Source organism: Gossypium hirsutum, chromosome D02, assembly GCF_007990345.1.
Source record: "Gossypium hirsutum isolate 1008001.06 chromosome D02, Gossypium_hirsutum_v2.1, whole genome shotgun sequence".
Classification (NCBI taxonomy): domain Eukaryota; kingdom Viridiplantae; phylum Streptophyta; class Magnoliopsida; order Malvales; family Malvaceae; genus Gossypium; species Gossypium hirsutum.
The window spans coordinates 69,006,498-69,029,522 of record NC_053438.1 but is presented as its reverse complement, the minus strand read 5'-3'; the positions used below and the strand labels follow the sequence as shown (position 1 = coordinate 69,029,522).

At 33.4% G+C, this 23,025-nt stretch overlaps 2 protein-coding genes across 2 annotated transcripts; both read right to left on the bottom strand.

Annotated features, from left to right (window-relative positions):
• Positions 1 to 97: 97 nt before the first annotated feature.
• On the bottom strand, positions 98 to 3,132 carry LOC121214828 (cytochrome c biogenesis protein CCS1, chloroplastic). The gene is made up of 8 exons (XM_041089164.1): positions 2,648 to 3,132; positions 2,332 to 2,551; positions 2,123 to 2,234; positions 1,721 to 1,993; positions 1,216 to 1,481; positions 966 to 1,122; positions 793 to 876; positions 98 to 594 (listed from the first exon to the last, which is right to left on the bottom strand). The coding sequence occupies exons 1-8, from the start codon at positions 3,024 to 3,026 to the stop codon at positions 439 to 441; spliced, it is 1,647 nt and encodes a 548-aa protein (XP_040945098.1). The 5' UTR covers positions 3,027 to 3,132; the 3' UTR covers positions 98 to 438.
• A 2,179-nt stretch (positions 3,133 to 5,311) lies between these two features.
• LOC107886976 (UPF0496 protein At4g34320) lies at positions 5,312 to 7,261 on the bottom strand. The gene has a single exon (XM_041089163.1). It carries the CDS (start codon positions 6,732 to 6,734, stop codon positions 5,586 to 5,588), a length of 1,149 nt encoding a protein of 382 aa, XP_040945097.1. The 5' UTR covers positions 6,735 to 7,261; the 3' UTR covers positions 5,312 to 5,585.
• Positions 7,262 to 23,025: the final 15,764 nt, after the last annotated feature.

Genomic DNA, 23,025 nt, shown 5'->3' with positions numbered 1-23,025 from the left:
ACATCTCTAAGAAAACATCAATAGTTTTCATTATATTTGGCATATTATTGTAAACATCAAATAGGAACCATAAAGAATAATATTAACTATACAAAAATGTCAAAAAGGAGCCATAAAGAATGGTATTGCTATGAAAAAAATTAGTTTTGGTAGTTTGAAGCATTAACTCATGACTTTCAATATACTATTTAGTGGGATATGGAATTAGGGTTGGATTCTTTGTAACTATACATTTCATAAACAAATTTTGCTCCTTTGCTGCCAAGTTGTGGATTTGTATTGTCCATGACTAGGGTTCTTAACATCTCAGTTGAATGCACTGTTGCCTTCTTTGGTTTGAATGTAATTGAGATTGAACAATATCTTGAGTGTATCAGAAACTAGAAAACTGTGGCTAGCTTGAATGCTCGTATTTTCGCCTTTCCGGCACCTTGAAAACTAGCCACCAATGTTATCTGGTTTCTTGGAAATGGATGACTCGAGTATTTCAGGAACCTGATCAAGCAAGCGGTTCATCTCATCTGGAAATTCAGCCTTGGCTCGGTTAGTCTTTCCTCCAACGATTACTGTTGTCCCATCTTGCAACGCCCATATCTTATATGCCAAAAAAAAAAAAAAAAGAGCATACATAAACACATGATGATTCCAATCTAACATAGAGTGCAATCACCGGTCAATATCATTATTTCGTTTAATCATTATCAGATTTTCTTCTCAAACAACATCAGTCATCTCTGTAATTTTGTCTTAACAGATTTGCAGATGAGCTCACACTAGACAAATGTTTTTCACCTGTGCATGAGATAAATAACTGATGCAAGTTGTGAGCATTAGAGCACCAAATCCAGCATAGACTGCTGGGACCCCCGGATCGGTCTGAATAAAACAAGGTTTTATGTTAACAAAGACATGAAATTTTTATTTAAGAGAAATCCCAGAATGCATAATATATGAAATCTTGTCACCTTCAAGTCAAGACCACTACTTCCGATTGCATCGACGATGACGATTTTCGTTCCATCAATCTCTATAGGAAGTTTAGAGTTAGGTCGTCGCACCCCAGCAAATTTCCCTTGTTTATCATATAGGACAATAGACTGCAGATCCCGAGCAAGCATCGATCTGAAGTTCCAGTTGATCAAGGGAACATGTTCAGATAACAATATACGCATCTCAAAAAGCTATAAAACAAAGCTGCAAAAGATATATACATACATTCCTTTGACATTAGAAGAATCAGTGTCCCCTACTGGTAGAAACGTCCCGAAAAGCTTCTTGTCTCCATTGATCGTTAGAGGTGCCATTGCCAAATTGAATGGCCCTTCACCGTCCTTAAGTATCTGCAGTGCCGAAAAACTCCAATTTGTCTGGTATATGGTAATCCCACCATATCTTAAAGGGTCATTTACACTTAGTGTTTTCCTCATTACTTCCTTCCCGTTCATATCGAACAATGATAGATCGGTGTGAAATTGTGAAACCTGAAACAAAAGGTCAAATAGGTTAAAAGAGAAGATCCCTGAATAAAGTTTGTATTGTGTCTTAAAAACATCGAGGTAGGGGCTGCTTTGGGGGCTTTGAAGGTTGTTGAGTCCAATGGTTGATTCGGTTTTTATGGTTGTATATTTCAATTGCTATGAAGAGCTTATGTACTTATCTCTACCAAACGGTTCTGGTTCCGTGTTTATGCGTCTTCAAACAGCAAGAAATAAACGTTTACCTCTCCGCTATCGTAGTAGTCCATATAGAATTTGTTAACATGAACTTCAGTATTGAAAGCTTCGGTAGGGGTGGAAAGAAAGCCGGTTGGACCCAGTACATCTCCCATAACAAAATTGAGTCCCTGCGGAACAGTGACCGACCCTCGGAAGCTCCCTGTTGCACTAAGTGTTCCACCTGCCATTATCAGCAGCATTGCTAAATGTACTCCGATTGGTGCAAACCGACCAGCCAGTCCCTTAAAAGCATATAATGATGGCCCTTTCAAGAAAACCTGTATTAATCAAACCATGTACATAGAGGCAACACATCAAACATGATAACCATGCTTATAAGAGTTCAAATATTATTCAGTGTTAGTATTTGCAGTAACTTAAAATGGCAAAGAAGAGGAAAATACAACCTCATATCCAGCTCCCATGAGAATAACACCCAAATCACTAACCGATGCTTGAGGAAGGGTATCTGAGAATTCTTGCTTTCGGATGCTATCAGCTGACTGCAAAAAGCTCCATCTGCACACAATGGTGATTTTCAATAAGTACAAAAATGTCTCTAAACCCCCCCCCCCAAAAAAAAGAAAAGACAAGAAATTGCTATAAAACATCAAACCTTCTTGCGACCTTAACAAGTGGGATTTGTGTTGTGTAAGTGCAAGCCATAAGTGATGTACCAAGAAGAATCAAAGTTCCAAGGAAGACTGGGGATGAAAACATATGATCAAATCCAAGGGTAAGAACCCATCTCCAAGTGAAGAACCCAAAAATTGGATTTTCTTCAGGGTACTTTTGGAAATAGTATTCAGGGGATTCCCCTTGATCAATGGCAGTACCTAATTGAAAATTCCAAGCATCAAGTTCACATTTTTACAAAACAAAAGAAACTAAAAATCAAACTTTTTCCCATTTTGGAAACCTTATTTACTTACCAAGAGCCATAAGACCAGCGACAGTGAACATTTCACCAATAGCCAAAGGCAAGTTAGACAAGATAGCCAAAACTCTTTTGGGAAATTTCTTAATAACCCCCCAAGCTTTTCCTCCACCCTTTGGCTTTGCTTTAATTTCCTCATTACTCAGTTCTGGAGCTGAATCCGTTAATACAATCTTCTTAGATATGTTCTTCCCATCGTTTTTACGACCTTGAGAGGTTTTCACTTTGCAAGTAATGGTGATTGAGAGAGGTCTCCTGTTGAAGGAACTATGGGGTTGAGGACTAAAATTAGAATGAAGAAAATAGGGTTTAAAGAGATGGGTTTTTGGTATAAAGAGATTTGGGGTTTTTGATGGGTTTAACAGAGTTTCCATTGATGGATTTCGTGAACTACACAGTCTCTTGTCTTTGGATAGGAAGTGTTAGTTAAAAGATAATTGTTTTCTTTTTCGGGGGTCGTGTAATAATAACGACCGTTTGCTGTTGGCTTATCCTAAGCAGGGTGTTTTTTATATATGGTGAAATAGTCCCTCTATTATAGGGTCTTAATCATATTAATCCCTTTGAGCAATTTAATTGTTAAAAATACTTTTCCAGTCCCTCTCAATTTTCATATTGAGCAAATTGGTTATTCTCAAAAAAAATTGGAGCAATTTAATCTCCGCTAATTTTTAAAGTGAACAAACTAAGAATAATGAATCACAAAGTAAATTTTGTCAATTATACATAATTTTGATTGGTATAATAATAAATTTAGCTCTCAATGTTTATATTTGCGTAAATGTTGACAATGTGTAAATGTTGCAAGCTAAATTTGTTAAATTAGGATCAAATTGACATAATGTGTAAATGTTGTAGGCTAGATTTGTTATTACTAATAAAAATGTACTATTGGTTGTCTTTCGTTGCTCATTTTTTAAACTGATAGGGATTAAATTACTCTGATTTTTTGAGAGAGACTAATTTGCTCGATATCAAAATTGAGAGGGATCGGAGAGGTATTTTTACCAATTTAATTTATGCACTATTAAAATGAATCAAATAAAATCAAATTTGAACCTAGTTAACCTTTATTATTTTAAAAAATGACATGAAAATTATTATTTTTCATTTATAGTTTAATTTTAAATAAAATATTTTATTTACAAAATTATGAAAAAGCTTTCAAAATATAATATTAGTTAAACAATAACAAATATCTTTTAAAACCATCAATGTTAACCCTGTTGTAATTTAATTTTTAAAGAAAATAATATAATGAGTAAATTCATTTATTTAACTCTCTAGTCTCTATGATAAAAGTACTATACACTTACCTTTTCTCTTTCCATTTTTTTATTAAAATTCTCAATATTTTAAAATTTGAATAATATTTATAAAAAAAATATGTGTGCAAATACAATGTAAACACAAGTACACTGTAATTATAATATAATTATAAGTACAAATAAAACAAAATTATTACAACTCGAGTAAAAATAATTAAATTTTTAATTATTTGTTTTTTTACATTAATTTTTATATCATAATCATAATTAAAATGTTTTGTCATTTTCTTTATATTATCAAATCTTATCTAAAGCTTATAACTTTTCATCTGTGTTTACTCCTGTACCCATAATGGTTAACTTATTCTTTAATGTATATATTTTCTTTTCCAATTTCATCTTTATTTTTTTCTTAAGTTAGAATCAAAGTATTTTTAATTAAAATGTTGATTAAAACATTAATTATTAACGATTTTGACATGTAATTTGTGTGATAGTATGAGAAAGTATTGTATGAAATTGTAATTCTACATCATCTTTATCCCCTTTTCAATAGGAGAATGATATATCAGATTTTTTTTCCTTTTGATTTTTAGCAAATTTTAGTTTGATTTGAATTTTTTTTTCAAATGGAAAAGGCTGAAAATCAAGAAGAAAAATCTAATTTGTCATTCTCTTATTAGAAAGGAATAGGGGTGACGTGGAATCACAATTTCATATAATCCATTCTTGTAGTAATCTACGTATATTTTATGCTGAACTAATAATATTTTTTTATGTCACATTAACAAATGATTTAAAAAATTATAAAAAAATTTAAAAAGTTAAATCACTTTTTGGGGTTTGAACTTGGCAATACTCCAACGCTGAGGCCTCAACATTTTTTGTCTAAGTTAATCACTAAACTTCACAATTATTCCCACATTAGTGTCTAAATTTTTTTTATCCAAGTTGGTCTTTGATATTTTCTTAAAACCCCAAAATTTAGGCCCTAATATGGGAATACGATTGTCAAGTTCATGGCCCAATATAGAAACAATTGTGAAGTTTAGGGAGATAATAAATTTCAAGGTCCAATGTGAGAACAATTGCTTAGCTCGGACCCTAATATAGGAACAATTTTGAAGTTTAGAAACTAACTTGAAAAACAAAATTCAAACCTCAATAAGACGGTTATTGTCAAGTTTAGACCTCAAATATGATTTAACCCCAAAAATTATACGAAGTTCATAATTTAAAAAAAAAAGCATGAAATATAGAGATTATCATAGGTTACCTCATCAATATCGTTAAAAATTTAATCTTTTAATTAATATTTCTATTAAAAATAACAATTTAACTGTTTTTTCAAACTTAACTAAAAAAAATAAAGAATAAATATTAAATTAATAAAAAGAAATCTAAAATCTAAAATTATTATTTTCATATAACGAAACCTAGGAGAGCTGAGTTTATACGTTTTAACAATAATGATGAAAGGCTGAAAAGTGAAAAATTACACAATTGAAACAATATTCAATAATTACATATACCCAAAAAAAAAAAACATTTCCAAACTGGAAAATAACCTGAAAAACAAACATGTAATATCGAAAACACAAATACTGCAAATCAATCAAACATGGATCATTTTTCCTTTTTTTTGTTGTTGTTAGCAATAAATTTTCAGTTGTTGGGATGTTTTATAATTCTTTGAAGAACAACAGTCCTTGCTCTTCTAACATCTCTGCTACAAATATCAGATTGTTGTCCTAAATCCTCCACGTTCTTCATAAATATCCCCAGTTTCTTTTTAATTTCATCGATCCCAATTTTCACTGCTTCTTCTTCAACTGCAAAATCTGCAGTTTTCAACATGGATTCAATCTCAATCTCCAACCTATCAATGAGGATTCTTATGTTATCCAAATCTTTAATGGCAACGTATGTTCCCGCTTGCATCGAACTAATCACTTCCTTTTGTCCTTTCAATGCGTTTTCGTAGTTTTTCCATAAAGAATCAATCCATTTCCCCATCGAACCTAATGGGATTGATGCTGCAGCTGCGAGAGCCGCTGCGACCGGTGGTGCAGCCATGGCTGCCGCCACGACGGAACATATCAAAACAGTGGCGAACGTAGCGACGAATATCATACTGGACACCTTCCGCCATGCATGTATGTACCTTAGCTTCTTATCGAGCTTGTTCTTACGAAGTTGTAATTTTTCAAGCATTGCCATTTGTTGTTTATAAACAGATTGAAAATTTTGAAAGAATTCTTCGGTGAATGGATCTCCGGCCGCCTTGAAGTTCTTCAACTCTTCTAATGTTCTCGCGTATTTAATTTCACTGCCACTATCACGGCCGCCAGTTTCTGTTTCCTCATCAAACTGTTGTAATGCGACGAGGATCAGTAACTGACTGTCGCGCGCACGTTTCAAACACTTCTCTAATGCCGAGCAAAAATCGAGTGTTTTCAAGCTGTTGTCGAAGTATTCTTCGACTAGCTTGAACAGTTCTTGGTTCTTCCATATGTCTTTCTTAAATTCCAAGATAACTTTAACGATCTCTTGGTTCATTTCTAAAAGACAGTCGGTTACCTCTTTTAATGAATCGAATGAAAGTGCTCGGACTTCGACACCGACTGCAAGTGTGTTGATCACTTGATTTGTTCGAGCCTGGACATTAGTGTCGAAGGTCTGCAACTCCATGTCGAGCTTACAAGCTGATTCGTAGGAACTCAGTTCGGTCGTGGAATGTAAATTGCTGCTAACATTCATAGCCGCCGATGATGATGTTGTTTCAGATGCCTTCTTGCTGGTATGATTTCCCATGATTACTGATTTAAATTATGAGCTGAATACCAGAAAAATAAATGGGATTTATATATATAAAAACAAAAAACAAATTGGAACAAGAACAAGATCTCTACTTTACCAAACTAAACCGCCCCACTAAAGAAAAATCAGATTTTGAACAGTGTTTTTAATATTTTATATAGAAAAGAACCCAAAAAAAGAGAAAATCTAGAAAACCCAGAGAGAAAAACAAAGAAGAAGACTTTGAATCTTATGATGAGAAGATAAATATGAAGAGTTGATGGGGTTTTGTCTTGGAGAGAAAGAAAGCAATTAGTGATGAAGTTGGAGGTGAAATGAATGATTGATGAAGAATCTTAAAGAGACTTAGACCGTTAAGAAGCAAGAGATTGTAAGAAAAAACTAATAATAATAAAAAATTAGAGCTTTAGGGCTGGGGAATGGGAATTGTTTTTGTTTAAAATATAAAGAGATTTTTCATTAGAGAATAGCTTGCACGCATGAGAAAATTGAAATTTTGGGACATGGAAAGGGAAACGCGGGAAGCAAGGTGTTTTTCTCTTTCTATCTCGTAATTAAAACTAGTTTTTTCTGTTTACAGTTTTCACGCGCTAAAGCTACGGTCCCCCCCATAAAAAGAGAAGAGCTTTGCCATGGTTAAAGTTACAAGTGTTTTACAAAAAAAATTTAAATTTCGACTTATTCGTAATTAATTCGAGTTTTGAGTTCGGATCGAATTAAATTTTATAATTCAAATAATTTGAATGATAGATTAGTGTAAATATCATTTTAGTCCTTGTCAATTTTAAAAGTTAATAAATTTATTTCTCTCAACAAAAATTACAAAAAGGTTAAAAAAATTTAAATTCCAAATATTTATTAAAATCCTAAAATTTATATTTTTAAAAAAAGTATCAAAATTTAAAAATATATAAAAATATAAAAAGAAAGTTAAAAGTTTAAAATTTTAAAAATTTTCTAAAATAATAATTTTGGGACCTAAAATAATTAATTATTCAAGTTTATGATACTTATCTTATTTTTTTATTATTTTTATTTGAAAAAGTTTTCAAATATATATTATTTTAAATTTATATGTTCTAACATGAAATTAATTATACTGTAACAATATTTTAATTTGACATGTTTAATTTTTTAATTTAACTCGAATAATTTCGACTCGACTCGGTTAAAAAAAACTTCAAATTGAGTTAGGATGATAATATAGGATTCACCAACTCGATTAACTCGAAATTTTTTCACTCATTTCGATCGAACGCTCACTCCTAATTAAAGCTATGCCAATGATTATAACTTTCACCGGATGGTTTTTAAATAAAATTTCGAATTCGATTATAAAATAATATTAAAGTATGATTCATTCAGAGTAAATAAAATATTTATAATATATAATAAAAATAAATGAGTCTTTTTTAAGTAAAATGTTTAAGTTGAAGTTTTAATGAGTATGTGTCTTGAGTTAAAATTTCATTTGTATTAATATGTTATAGAAAATATAAAAAATCAAAACATTATTATTTCGATATTTGTTATTTTGTAAAATATAAGTATATTTTTATTATTATTCAATTGAGTTGGTGTCCGTCAACACATAATTTAATATATTATATTTAGAGTTGAATTTGGTGCAATTTAAACTTTAATATCTATATTGGATATCAATTTAATGTGATTTTGATTCAATTTGATGCTAAGACTTACTTGAAATAATAAAAATATATACTCACAAATATTAGATAATATTATATTTTAAAAGTTTTATTCAGAATTAATTATTACAAGTACTAAATTGATTAAATAATACAATCAAGGGTGAAGCCATGAAATTTTTTTAGGGAGGCCGGAACTGATTTATAAAACTTTTGAGAGATAAATATGTAATTTTAACATATACTAATTTATAATTCTATTATTTTTTAAGGGGCCAAATAGAATTTTTTTTCATATTTTGGGAGGGCAAAGTGCAAATTTACATAGATTAACTCGTAATTTTATTATTTCTAAAAGAGCTAAATTGAATACTTTCATTTTAGGGGAGCCAAAGATGTAAGTTTACTATAAATTAACTTGTAATTTTATTATTTTTAAAGAGGCTAAATTAAATATTTTCATTTTTAAGGAGGCTAAAGCTACTGTTAGCTCTCCTAGCTTCGCCTCTAAATACAATATCTAATCTAACTCAAACTAATTAATGAAAATAAATGTAGTTTTATACAATGGCGTAGCCAGGGGGCTGGCAGGGGCCCCAATCCCCCTAAAATGAATTTTTTTTTTTATTTAGGTCTTTGAAATTTTTAAAAATTTTAAATTAGTAAAGGTAAAATTAAACTTCACCCCCTAAAATGATAAAAATTTGATTTAATCCTTTAAATTTTATAAAGATATAGGCTATTCAAATAGTGAAATTATATTTTTTTACTATCGTAAAAATTAAAATTTAATTTCTATTCTCCTAAAAATTACATTTACGGAATTTAAATCTAAAATCTCAATTTTTCAATATTATCCTTAAACAAAAGCTTGACACCTTTTGACAAAATATAGTTATGGTTTTTGTAAGGGAAAAAGAAAGGTGTAATCTTAGTCTCCAAGATAGAAGGTGACATTAGATAAGGAGAAGACTACAAGTCTTTTTATTTAGAAAATTACAAAGTTGTGGTCTGAATTTATTAGTTAACCAAAAAGGTGGCTAAAGCTAAACTTTAATTTTTGTCAAATTACCATCACACTACACCCACTTCTACTTGTCGGTGCAAATTCCTTCATTGTCAAGTTAAAAGACAAAGAAGAGTGGTAAGAAAGCTTTTCTGCTTCATTCATCTTTGTTCAATTTCCAATGTTTTTCATTTAATCCTATTTAGAAACATGACATTTATATTTTCTTTTACACTAACATGTTGGTTCTTGTTCGGGTTTTTTACTTAAATATATTTAAACAAATTAAATACCTAAATAGGTTGTTAGATAGATTAATTACCGAAATGGCACGTTTTCTTTAATCGCGCCTATCTGACAGGCGCTAATCAATTTTTCATATTAAAATATATATTTTTTGTTTAAATAAAATTTTTATTTTTATTAAAAATATTTAAATATAGATACAGGTAAAAATACAGTCAATAGGTCAAAATACGGGTCATGTCTATCAGATAGGCGCGACTAATCGAGCCTGACAGGTAGGCACGAATGACTAATCCAATCATCCACCTCAATACTCCGCTCCTTTCGGCCCGTATCCACCACCGTACTCCACTCCTCCCGGCTCAAGTTCATTGATGGCATTTGAGACATACAATTTTTCATCTATGTTTAGCACACCCCTACATACAGATGACGAGAACGTTGATCACCGTAATCGCCTGCAACATGAATGTCAAGCTCCACAAAAATATACCCCTAGAACCACACCATCAAACCATCAATTTTAAGGGGCTTTGTAATATAAATAACTTCATATTTATGTAATGAATATAGTTGATTGACTATCAACATACGATATCGGATAGGGGAAAAATTAAGCAGCAGTAGGCCCCACCATTCGCGCATCTGAGTTAGGCACAACTAGTTGCGCCTATCAGATAGGCTCAACTAGTCGCGCCTTTGAGATAGGCTTAACTAGTTGCGCCTATCAAATAGCCGCAACATGTATTTCGTATCCCGGGTTATATACTGATCCGAGAAAAAAATTAATAATATTTTAATAAACGAGAAAAAAAATATTTTAATATAAAAAATTGATTCGCGCCTGTCAGATAGGCACGATTAAAAAAACGTACCATTTCGGTAATTAATCTAGCTGACAACCTATTTAAGTATTTATTTTTTAAAAATATATTTGGGTAAAAAACCCACAAACCCCCCTTTTTTTTCCTTTTTGAATAATTATTTAAAAAAGGCTTAATATAACATTTGGTACCTAAATTCGACACTTTTTCCTAATTTGGTACCTAAATTTTATTTGGCCCAATTTGGTACTTGAACTTGGCATTTTTTCCTAATTTAGTACCTAGATTTATTAAATGTTATACAAATTATGCAAAACATTAATGGTTTTTTTTTTGTTATGCTACAAAAATATTGACAGTATTAGAGGAAATTCATGTTAAAAAATAAGTAGCCTAATGAATTAATATTAAATAAGAAAAAAAATTAAAATCCCAAATTAAAAGAAATTCATTAGTTTCAATTGATAAAATAATTAATTAAATAAATAAAACTAAAAGTAATTGAACATATAAAATATAAAAAAAAATCATATCATCTGTCACATGTCAGTCATACGTTAATTATTTTTGCTACCTCATAAAAAATAACATTGTTAGTATATTGGAATAATTTGTAAAACATTTGACAAGTACCAAATTGAACAAAAAAAGATTAGGTACCTGTTGACACCCATTTTTTTTGGATGAAAACGGGGTCGACTTGGATTTCGAAAAAAGAATGAAAACGGGAGTCGCCACCAATCTTTTTTTGATGAGGTGTGATCGGGTCACCTCGAAAAGTGGTTGTTTTTAATAAACAATTTAATTTTTATTAAAACAACGATTTTGGTCTGCGAAATTCAGAAAAACGGGTTCGGGAGTCGGTTACGCACGAGGAAGGGTTAGCACCCTCGATACGCCCAAAATTGGTACCTGGTTGATTATTTAATGTCTTGGTGTCGAAAATTAAAAACTCGAAAAGAATTTAAAAATACGATCCTTGTATTAAAACGTTGAAAATTTTCAGGAAAAAGGGAATATTTCACATTATTCGAGAAAGAGAATCATATCCAGTAAGTTAGGACACAATGTCTCAAATTCCCGATACGCGGATGAAAAATGCTTATTTAAAAGATATTTTATTATCTTGGTTTTAGAAATAAATCAGGCCCAGTAAGTTAGGGCACGATCTTTTCTTAATTCCCGAGATCGTTTCAAACTTGAGTTTGAGAAGATTCGTGTATTTAAATTTATTATGAAAATCGAAACCCAGTAAGTTAGGGTACGACCTTCTCGAATCTAAATACAAGATTTTGCTTATTCAAAAATCATAATTTATGCATCGAATAAAATTAATCTAACACGAAATAAAACACAATGTCAATATCGAACAAAACAAAAATGAATACGATGATGTAACATAAATAATATGAGTAATAGCAATGAAAATAAATTAGATAAAAGGATAAACCAATAACATACCAAATAACAATGCGTATAAGGAAATAAAATTAAAATATTCATTCAAAATAATAATGAAAATATAAATAAAGAAATAAATAAAGAAATGAATAAGGCTATAAAAATATAAAAGATATATATGTGTATATAAATTATAAAGTATGAAAACATAAGTACATATGTATAAATGAAAGTACGTATGTGTATATATATTTCGTAAAGATAAAAAGAGATACAAATATGCATATTATAAAGTAAAACAATGTAAGTATGTTCATATGGAAAAATATATATATGCATGTGAATTATGATAAAATAAAAAGAAAAAAATATAAAAGTATACATATTTTAATACGTAATATATATATGCAAGTATGTATATACATATTCGTGAAAATTTCAAAAATGTATATAGATATATATATATAAGTTATAAAATATAAAAATATATAAGTATGCGTATACATATGTATTCATAAAAATTAAAAACCATATGTACGTATATATATTAAAAAAAATCGTATGTATGTATATATATATAGGAAAATAATAAAAAGGCATATAGATATATATAGACATATATATATAAATTATAAAATATAAAAATGCGTTTGTATGTATATATAAATAGATTATAAAAATGTATGTACAAGTAGAAAGCATATATATAGATATATATACATATATAGAATAAAAAAAATACAAAAATACAAAAAACAAAGCTAATCAATATATTAACCCAATAGTAACGAATAAATAAATAGGCCAATAAAACTAATAATGATAATAAATAATAATAATAATAAAACTAATTTAATAATAATAGAAATAACAATGACAGGACTAAATTGCAAATAAAACAAAATCTCAAGGGATAAATCAGAATCAAATAAGGCAAAGGACCGAATTACACTACGCTAATGAAACAGAGGGACTGAAATAGTAAATATCCCGTACTCCAAAACGCATCACTTTGCGTAGGACTAAAATGAAACAGGATTAAAGTTATGCGACAAAATTGAAAGATAAAAAAAATCGATTGCAAACAAATAAAAATGGAGAAGGACTAAAAGGGTAAATAACCCAAAAGTTGAAAACGCGCGGATCCTCCCTGGAGCGGGTCGGGTCGCGCGCGGGTCTCCCTTGCCGAAACGGAGCCGTTTTGAAATGATTATTTAAACCCAATTTTTTTTCTAGCTTCATTTTCTGTTTTTTTCTCAAAAAAAAACTGAAACCTCTCTTCCTCACTCCCTCAAGGCTTTCGGCCTTGGATTCAGGCCTCCGCCGCGCCACCTCCACGGCCAGTGGCCGGAGTTGCGTGAAATGGGCTTTTCAGCCCTCCCCTTTCGGTTTCCTCGAAGGCTTGGCCTTCTCCACCGCGAGATCGAGAAGAGAAAAAAAAGAAGAGGCCCCTCTCCACGTTCGACTCCGACGACGGTGAAGATGGGCACCGACGCCGGCCTTTGAAACGAACAGGTACCTTTTTCCTTTGTTTAGTTTCTTTCTTTTTAAAAAAGGTATAACAGACAACAACAAAAAAAAAATTAAAAGTGAAGAAAAAAAGGGTGCGCAAGAATAGAAAAAGAACTGGAATCAACCTTTTCAATTTTTTCTTCTTTTTATTAAGTTGTTTTTTTACAAAAATCGGAAGAGCCCCCTACAAAGATGATATTCGGCCTCTTTATAGCCGATTTTGCTTCTATCTTTTTCTGCTATTGCTGCTTGCGTGTTTGCTTCTTTGTTGCAGGGATTGATGGTGGAGTTGGTGGCGGCAGATGGGACAAGACGAACGGTGGTGGCAGAACAGTTGGTGGCTAGGGTAGGTTAGGGTTTCTGTCACTAGTTTAGGTTATGGGCTAGGTTTGTTTTGGTCTTGGGTTTGTATTGGTTTCGGGCCTCGGGCAAAAATGGGCTCTTACAGCTGCCCCTCTTTGCTTATTGTCGTGTAACGAGAATAGAGCAAAGACTAAGAGAGACCAATTTTGCCCGGTCTCGCCGAGTCTTAACATCTTGGTGCTTTTCTTCTTCAGATAGCTTCATTCTCGTCCATTGCGTCTTTTTCTTCGATCCTCTTCACGGCATCTTCAGAGAAATACGGCTTATAGCTTCAATCCATTTCATTGCAGTTCAGAGAGATACGGCTTCAATCTACTCTGTTGCAACTCTATGGCGATGAGATTTGTGGTTTTTAATCCGCTCCACTGTAACTTCAGGGAGATAGGATTTATTCTTTCGTCTGCTCCACTGCTGCTTAGGGAGATAAGACTTGATGCGATCTGTTCCACTACTGCTTAGGGAGATAAGACTTGATGCGATCTGTTCCACTACTGCTTAGGGAGATAAGATCTGGTTTCTTCGATCTGCTTCACCGTCAGTACAGGAAGGCAAGATCCACTATCTTCAACTAGCTCCACTACAACCGAGAGAGGCAAGGTTTGTGTCTTCGACCTGCTTCGCTGTTAATGCAGGAGGGCAAGATCTGCTGTTTTCAACCAGCTCTACTACACCCGAGAGAGGCAAGGTTTGTGTCTTCGATCTGCTTCGCTGTTAATGCAGGAGGGCAAGATCTGCTGTTTTCAACCAGCTCTGCTACACCCGAGAGAGGCAAGGTTTGTGTCTTCGATCTGCTTCGCTGTTAATGCAGGAGGGCAAGATCTGCTTCTTTAACCAGCTCCACTGCAACCAATGAAGGCAAGGCTTGTTTTCGATCTGCTTCGTTGTTAACGCTGGAAGGCAAGATCTGCTTCTTTAACCAGCTCCACTGCAACCAATGAAGGCGAGGCTTTGTTTTCGATGTTCACTGATTTGTTCTCTAGGGAACATGACCTGTATGTTCTATTTTATGAACCTAATTGTGCCTAGAGATTAAGATGACATGATCAGAACGAATCAAATGCTCCTAATTAGATGTGTATGAATGACATGCAAAATGTCATGAAAATGATTCCTTAATGCTTAGGTTATCATCACACAAAAGCATATTAAGGCTTTATAACTGACGTGCTATACCACCTTCTTGCTCGGCTAGCATATCCAAAGAATCACTTAATCCGATTGCCCTCACGGTAAACCTTAAAGTTTAATCCACTAGGGCACAAAATTTGTACGATCATTCTCCCTCTACAATCCAAGGGTAGAAATATGGTTTTTCCTCAATCCTCTTTTATCACAATTCAAGGATATAGGATCTTAATCTTTCTGGTCCCCCTTACACCATTTCCAGGGTGTCGCTTCAAAGACTCATGCACAAATGAAGGCTCTCTTCTCCGAGGTAACCTCTTCCTATTGCCTAGTGATCATTGCTTGCTTGTTTATTTAAGATTTTTCATTGACACGACATCTTGTCCTTTTGTTCAATCAATGCATTTGTCAACAAAATCCAAAGAGAAAGTCCAAACCTAGACTCTTCCTTCTCAAATTTCCAACCTTCAAATTTGGCATGTTCTAAACAATAGTCCTGTTTCAGGTTCCTGTATTATTTAGAAACTTTTCAGAGTAATATGCAAAACTTCCTTTGTGAAAGTATTATTAGTCCATTAATCATTATTCTAATGCTTGCAAAAAGGTCATAACAATGGATAAGAATAAAGTTGGTTCTGAGCATAGCTCGAAAGAACAAATTATCGAAAATAGTGAAGAAGGACAACAAAAGAATTAATTGGGAATGTATATCTTGGAAAGAAAGAAAAAGTATTCCAAGAGTAACATGAGAATTGGGTGCCCCAGATATCACAGCTTGAACTTCTCTATACAAACTTTCTGAAGACCCTTTTGAGTTGGACATGTGTTTAGGAGATCTACAATGCTCTGTCGATGCCCCCAAGATGTCGCATATCCTTTCCTGTTGATTCAGGCATGGCAAGATCAACACATGCCTCAATATGAACAAAACTTGAGCAGTTTATGTCACCTCGTGCCCCATTTTGATCAGTATTTGAGCCGCCCTTTTCGGGTTTTCAACTCAGATCCCCTTTGGCCTAAGGCGCCCTTTGCGGGTTTTCCCCTTAGCCTCTCCATCTTTACTCTTTTCATTTTCCATTTTCATTCTTCATCTTTTTTCTTTTTTTTGAACTTCATTGTCTTACAATACAGTGACAAACTGTGATGTCTGATTTTGAACCGATTACAGTCCTCAACTATCATGTTGTCATTCCAGTTCAATACATTTCCCATACCATCGCCTCTGGAATTCTATATTGGCATATGATGACATTGACGCATGCTGTAGCCTTTATCCATTTGATGAAGTAATTAATGATCTCAATAGTGAAGCAATGCCCATTAGAAGTCTTCGATAATGGTGATGTCCATGCCCCATTTTGCTCAAAATTTGAGTCACCCTTTTTGGGCTTTCAACTCAAAACCACTTTTGGTCACAAAGCGCCCTTTTTGGTTTTTCGCCTTGGCCTCTTCTTTTCTCTTTTCATATTTTTATTTTGACTTTGATCGATTTCTCTTTTCTTTTTTTTTATTTTGATTTTGATTTTGTTTTTTTTTCTTTTCCCTTGTTTTTTGAATCGGATCTAAACTCTTGGGATTAGGCAAGTCCTTGTTATCCCCTTCAAAGGATCTTCTCTGATATCGAATTTCCTTTACAGAGCCTTTTAGGGCAACACTACAACTGGAAACTTTTGATCTTCTTCTTCTATCGGGATAAAATCCAACAACATCTTGAAGGAATAGAAACTCGACTTCAAACGGGCAAAGCTATGCTGAATTGACGAGAACGGTATTGCCCCGGCAAAGAATTGCATCGTTCGCACTGTAAATTGCTGACATCGTGCTGTTGTGCAGGTTTTATTATAAGAATCGAGGCATACCCTGGTATGATCATACAAAGACATCTTTGAATTTTTCGTCTCTGTAGGCAGGTCAATTCTAGTATTCATCAAGCTCACAATTTCTAATGATTCACTGAGAGGTAGGATCTGTTTATCCTTTTGTTCTACCATCCTCAACAAGTTTGGAGATAAGCTACGATCTGTGTCATCTTCAAAGTCGTGAGATCCCTCTAAACACATATCTCGCTCAAAAGGAGGTTCTAAGTCTGTAGCAGTGTTATTCATGTCGTTGATATCCAGGGACCTATTGTAGGTACAAAATAATATATAAAGAATGTATGAATTTAAGAATAATTATCTGCACAGTATGATTATGAATGAACGAAAGAATGATTTGGATGGAAGAGTAAAAGAATGATCAATGAAAAAATATTAGTTCAAAAGATCGCAAAGATGCATTCCATTAATATAATGACGTTCAGACATAAGCCCTTTTCACACAAGACTTCTTGTTGCTCTAGGCTGAAAGCAACAAGTGTGTTTTGAATATTACTCTGAGTAAGCTCTAAATACTACAAAGGTTTCTTTAGAACACTCCCAGGTTTATAAGGGCGAACATCTAATAAGATCCCTTTTCAATTATGCCTTCATATATGGTATTGATGTGAAAACTTCCCAACACTTTCTCATATATTGCGTTCACCCCATTGTTAATCATGATTGGGTGGCGAATTTTCTGCATTAGATGAGTCACCAAACTTGACGACACCCATGTTGATGAGCTTTTCAACCAGTTTCTTGAAGGCTATACAGTTCTCTATGGAATGCCCCGTATTTCCCGCATGATATTCGCAATGTGCATTCGCGTCGTGCCATTTGGGGTACGGTGGCTGTGGAGGTTTCGTGTAGAGAGGGGCGACAATACGTGCGTTGAATAAGCTTTGATACAACTCATTATATGCCATCGGAATTGGCGTGAATTGAAGGTTCTCAGTGCCTTGCTTCATATACAATTCTTGTCTAGATGAACCTTGCTGACTAGTAATCACCTTTCTTGGCTGTGTAATCGATTTGTTGTAGGTGTTCACATTGCTCACCTCATTTTCCTTCTTCTTTAAGTCTGACCTCCTATTATTTTCTCCAGCATCAATCTTTCCACTTCTCACGGCATTTTCAATCATTTCACCACTCATGACTATGTCTGAAAAACTCTTCGAAGCACTTCCTAACATGTGGGTGATGAACGGGGCCTTCAATGTATTGATGAAGAGCATCGTCATTTCTTTCTCTAGGAGTGGCGGCTGAACTTGAATAGCGACCTCCCTCCACCTTTGTGCGTATTGCCTAAAACTTTCATTAGGCTTTTTCTCCATATTTTGAAGGGTAATTCTGTCAAGGACCATATCAGCTACATGACTGTATTGTTTCATAAAGGCTTGTGCTAAATCCTTCCAAGAGCTAATCTGGATACGCGTCAATTGATTGTACCACTTAGACGCTGCCCCTGTGAGGCTATCTTGAAAGCAGTGTATGAGCAGTTGGTCGTTGTTGACGTATCCGGCCATACGCCTACAGAACATAGTAATATGAGCTTCTGGGCAGCTGGTCCCATTATATTTCTCGAATTCCGGTATCTTAAATTTGTAAGGAAGTATCAAATCCGGAACTAAACTCAGATCTTTCGCATCTATTCCAAGAATGCCGTCGATACTTTCTATCGCCCTAAACTTCTCTTCAATCCATTTCCATTTCTCCTCAAACTGCTTTGGTAATTCCTCCTTCATCTTGTCTTTCTCCGCTACTTCATCGAAGTCCGGGACAACCAGATTATCGTCAGGATTAGAACCAGATCTGACCTGAAGGTTCTTCGGTATTGAAGCGTCACCTTGAAAGTGCTGAGGTCTAATCGAGACAGAAGATCTTCGTGGATGTGGTTCAATCTGAATTTGCGCTTGTGGTGGCGTGTATCCTGGAGAAAAAAGTGGCTCATCATTGTTTCCTTCTTCATCGCAAACCATAGGATTTTTCTTTTTATCCACTCCCTTGGTTATTAATTGCGTCAATTTAGTCATTAGTTCATCCTGAGACTCCTTCATCTTTTGTGCCATGTCTTTCTGGATCTTTTCCATATGTTCTTTCATTTGCACCTGTAACTGGTTTTGCATCTCTTTTTGCGTTTGCTCCAGTTTCTCTAATCTTTGATCCATTTCTTTGGCTTTGCGACGAGTACCGTAAGGATGTTTGGTTGATTGGTTTTCTAGATTAGCTGAAATAATTTTACATAATTAGGGTCACTTCGTGAAAATCTAATGCATATGATGCAATGCAATGCAAATGCATGAAATGAATGCCTAAAGAGACGTTGATTCTGATTCAATTACATTTAGGAAACTTTTCTAGAAAGCAAATTCCCTTACATAAAACGTATACATGTACGACCTCACCCTCATATTCTAAGAAACAACATCGATTTTTTTCTTCATCCGCATGTTTGAGGTGATCTCACCAATAGATGCCATTGCTAGCTCATTTTCTTGATCTTGGTTGCGATCCATCATCTGCCCATCTTCATAAGGCTCGTCAGCTTGTTGAAGGCTTTTGGACAATCGTCTCGAATCTCCCGGCCACAAAGCAAGGTCACGAACTCTTCCATCGCCATTCTTGTGTTTCTCAGAATATGTTTGGGAAGTCGTATTGTTTTCCACTTTATCAAGGAATTCGTATTCCATGACAAGCTTTCTAATTTAGTAATTGGATTTGAATCCATATCTCTTTCCTAAAATGCAAATGCAATGCAATCATAATCAAAACAAAACAAGATCGGTTAGTAAAAAAACAGAAGCAAACAAGGAAAACAAAAAGTACCTAATCAGGTAGATACTAGGGGTTTGGAGTGGCTCTACCTAGGTTAAGTTCCTAAGTCTACCATATGAGGGTTGGTTCTAAAGTAAGGGTACCCGAACCAGCAGATTCCTCGATCCTCACCCATTATAGGCTCATACGGACTGAGTTCAGTTCAGGGGAATACATTTCCCTATGGCCATGCGGAGATGAAAATCTCACGAAGACATAGGTACGGATGTATCCCGAAAGCGATTCACTATCCCATGCGGAGGTGAAAACCTCACGAAGGCGTAGCTTCTCACTCCCACTTAAAAGGGTATGACCAACGGTCATGCAATGCAATGTGCAAAAATAAATCTGAACTTAAACACAGCAATTATGAATCACAATGACGAAGATCATAATAAAGATAAATAAAAATACAATGAAAGGATTGTATATTTAAACTAGGTTTTTTTGATTTTTGACAAAAAGACAAAAAGTAATCAACTCATGGCTTGACTCTTGTGTTTGTCCCCAGCGGAGTCGCCAAGCTGTTGACACCCATTTTTTTTGGATGAAAACGGGGTCGACTTGGATTTCGAAAAAAGAATGAAAACGGGAGTCGCCACCAATCTTTTTTTGATGAGGTGTGATCGGGTCACCTCGAAAAGTGGTTGTTTTTAATAAACAATTTAATTTTTATTAAAACAACGATTTTGGTCTGCGAAATTCAGAAAAACGGGTTCGGGAGTCGGTTACGCACGAGGAAGGGTTAGCACCCTCGATACGCCCAAAATTGGTACCTGGTTGATTATTTAATGTCTTGGTGTCGAAAATTAAAAACTCGAAAAGAATTTAAAAATACGATCCTTGTATTAAAACGTTGAAAATTTTCAGGAAAAAGGGAATATTTCACATTATTCGAGAAAGAGAATCATATCCAGTAAGTTAGGACACAATGTCTCAAATTCCCGATACGCGGATGAAAAATGCTTATTTAAAAGATATTTTATTATCTTGGTTTTAGAAATAAATCAGACCCAGTAAGTTAGGGCACGATCTTTTCTTAATTCCCGAGATCGTTTCAAACTTGAGTTTGAGAAGATTCGTGTATTTAAATTTATTATGAAAATCGAAACCCAGTAAGTTAGGGTACGACCTTCTCGAATCTAAATACAAGATTTTGCTTATTCAAAAATCATAATTTATGCATCGAATAAAATTAATCTAACACGAAATAAAACACAATGTCAATATCGAACAAAACAAAAATGAATACGATGATGTAACATAAATAATATGAGTAATAGCAATGAAAATAAATTAGATAAAAGGATAAACCAATAACATACCAAATAACAATGCGTATAAGGAAATAAAATTAAAATATTCATTCAAAATAATAATGAAAATATAAATAAAGAAATAAATAAAGAAATGAATAAGGCTATAAAAATATAAAAGATATATATGTGTATATAAATTATAAAGTATGAAAACATAAGTACATATGTATAAATGAAAGTACGTATGTGTATATATATTTCGTAAAGATAAAAAGAGATACAAATATGCATATTATAAAGTAAAACAATGTAAGTATGTTCATATGGAAAAATATATATATGCATGTGAATTATGATAAAATAAAAAAGAAAAAAATATAAAAGTATACATATTTTAATACGTAATATATATATGCAAGTATGTATATACATATTCGTGAAAATTTTAAAAATGTATATAGATATATATATATAAGTTATAAAATATAAAAATATATAAGTATGCGTATACATATGTATTCATAAAAATTAAAAACCATATGTACGTATATATATTAAAAAAAATCGTATGTATGTATATATATATAGGAAAATAATAAAAAGGCATATAGATATATATAGACATATATATATAAATTATAAAATATAAAAATGCGTTTGTATGTATATATAAATAGATTATAAAAATGTATGTACAAGTAGAAAGCATATATATAGATATATATACATATATAGAATAAAAAAATACAAAAAATACAAAAAACAAAGCTAATCAATATATTAACCCAATAGTAACGAATAAATAAATAGGCCAATAAAACTAATAATGATAATAAATAATAATAATAATAAAACTAATTTAATAATAATAGAAATAACAATGACAGGACTAAATTGCAAATAAAACAAAATCTCAAGGGATAAATCAGAATCAAATAAGGCAAAGGACCGAATTACACTACGCTAATGAAACAGAGGGACTGAAATAGTAAATATCCCGTACTCCAAAACGCATCACTTTGCGTAGGACTAAAATGAAACAGGATTAAAGTTATGCGACAAAATTGAAAGATAAAAAAAATCGATTGCAAACAAATAAAAATGGAGAAGGACTAAAAGGGTAAATAACCCAAAAGTTGAAAACGCGCGGATCCTCCCTGGAGCGGGTCGGGTCGCGCGCGGGTCTCCCTTGCCGAAACGGAGCCGTTTTGAAATGATTATTTAAACCCAATTTTTTTTCTAGCTTCATTTTCTGTTTTTTTCTCAAAAAAAAACTGAAACCTCTCTTCCTCACTCCCTCAAGGCTTTCGGCCTTGGATTCAGGCCTCCGCCGCGCCACCTCCACGGCCAGTGGCCGGAGTTGCGTGAAATGGGCTTTTCAGCCCTCCCCTTTCGGTTTCCTCGAAGGCTTGGCCTTCTCCACCGCGAGATCGAGAAGAGAAAAAAAAGAAGAGGCCCCTCTCCACGTTCGACTCCGACGACGGTGAAGATGGGCACCGACGCCGGCCTTTGAAACGAACAGGTACCTTTTTCCTTTGTTTAGTTTCTTTCTTTTTTAAAAAAGGTATAACAGACAACAACAAAAAAAAATTAAAAGTGAAGAAAAAAAGGGTGCGCAAGAACAGAAAAAGAACTGGAATCAACCTTTTCAATTTTTTCTTCTTTTTATTAAGTTGTTTTTTTTACAAAAATCGGAAGAGCCCCCTACAAAGATGATATTCGGCCTCTTTATAGCCGATTTTGATTCTATCTTTTTCTGCTATTGCTGCTTGCGTGTTTGCTTCTTTGTTGCAGGGATTGATGGTGGAGTTGGTGGCGGCAGATGGGACAAGACGAACGGTGGTGGCAGAACAGTTGGTGGCTAGGGTAGGTTAGGGTTTCTGTCACTAGTTTAGGTTATGGGCTAGGTTTGTTTTGGTCTTGGGTTTGTATTGGTTTCGGGCCTCGGGCAAAAATGGGCTCTTACAGTACCAAATTAGGAAAAAGAGTCAAGTTCAGGTACCAAATTGGACCCCCCTCCAAAAAGTTTAAGTACAAACTTAAGAAAAAGTGCCAAGCTTAGGTACCAAATTAGGAAAAAAGTCAAGTTCAAATACCAAATTAGACCAAAAAAATTTAAATACCAAATTAGAAAAAATATATATAAAGCTCAGGTGCCAAATGTTATATTAAGCCTTTAAAAAATACCAACTTTCTTTGAATACAAAACCTAAACTACTTATGAAAT

What these genes read in the sequence shown, in the direction of transcription:
- LOC121214828 (XM_041089164.1), bottom strand. Translation starts at nt 3,026, where the DNA reads ATGGAAACTCTGTTAAACCCATCAAAAACCCCAAATCTCTTTATACCA. An exon ending in CTTGTTAAGGTCGCAAGAAG is followed by an intron (nt 2,235 to 2,331) that starts GTTTGATGTTTT and finishes CATTGTGTGCAG; the next exon opens with ATGGAGCTTTTTGCAGTCAG. An exon ending in GTTATTTATCTCATGCACAG is followed by an intron (nt 595 to 792) that starts GTGAAAAACATT and finishes TTGGCATATAAG; the next exon opens with ATATGGGCGTTGCAAGATGG.
- LOC107886976 (XM_041089163.1), bottom strand. Translation starts at nt 6,734, where the DNA reads ATGGGAAATCATACCAGCAAGAAGGCATCTGAAACAACATCATCATCG.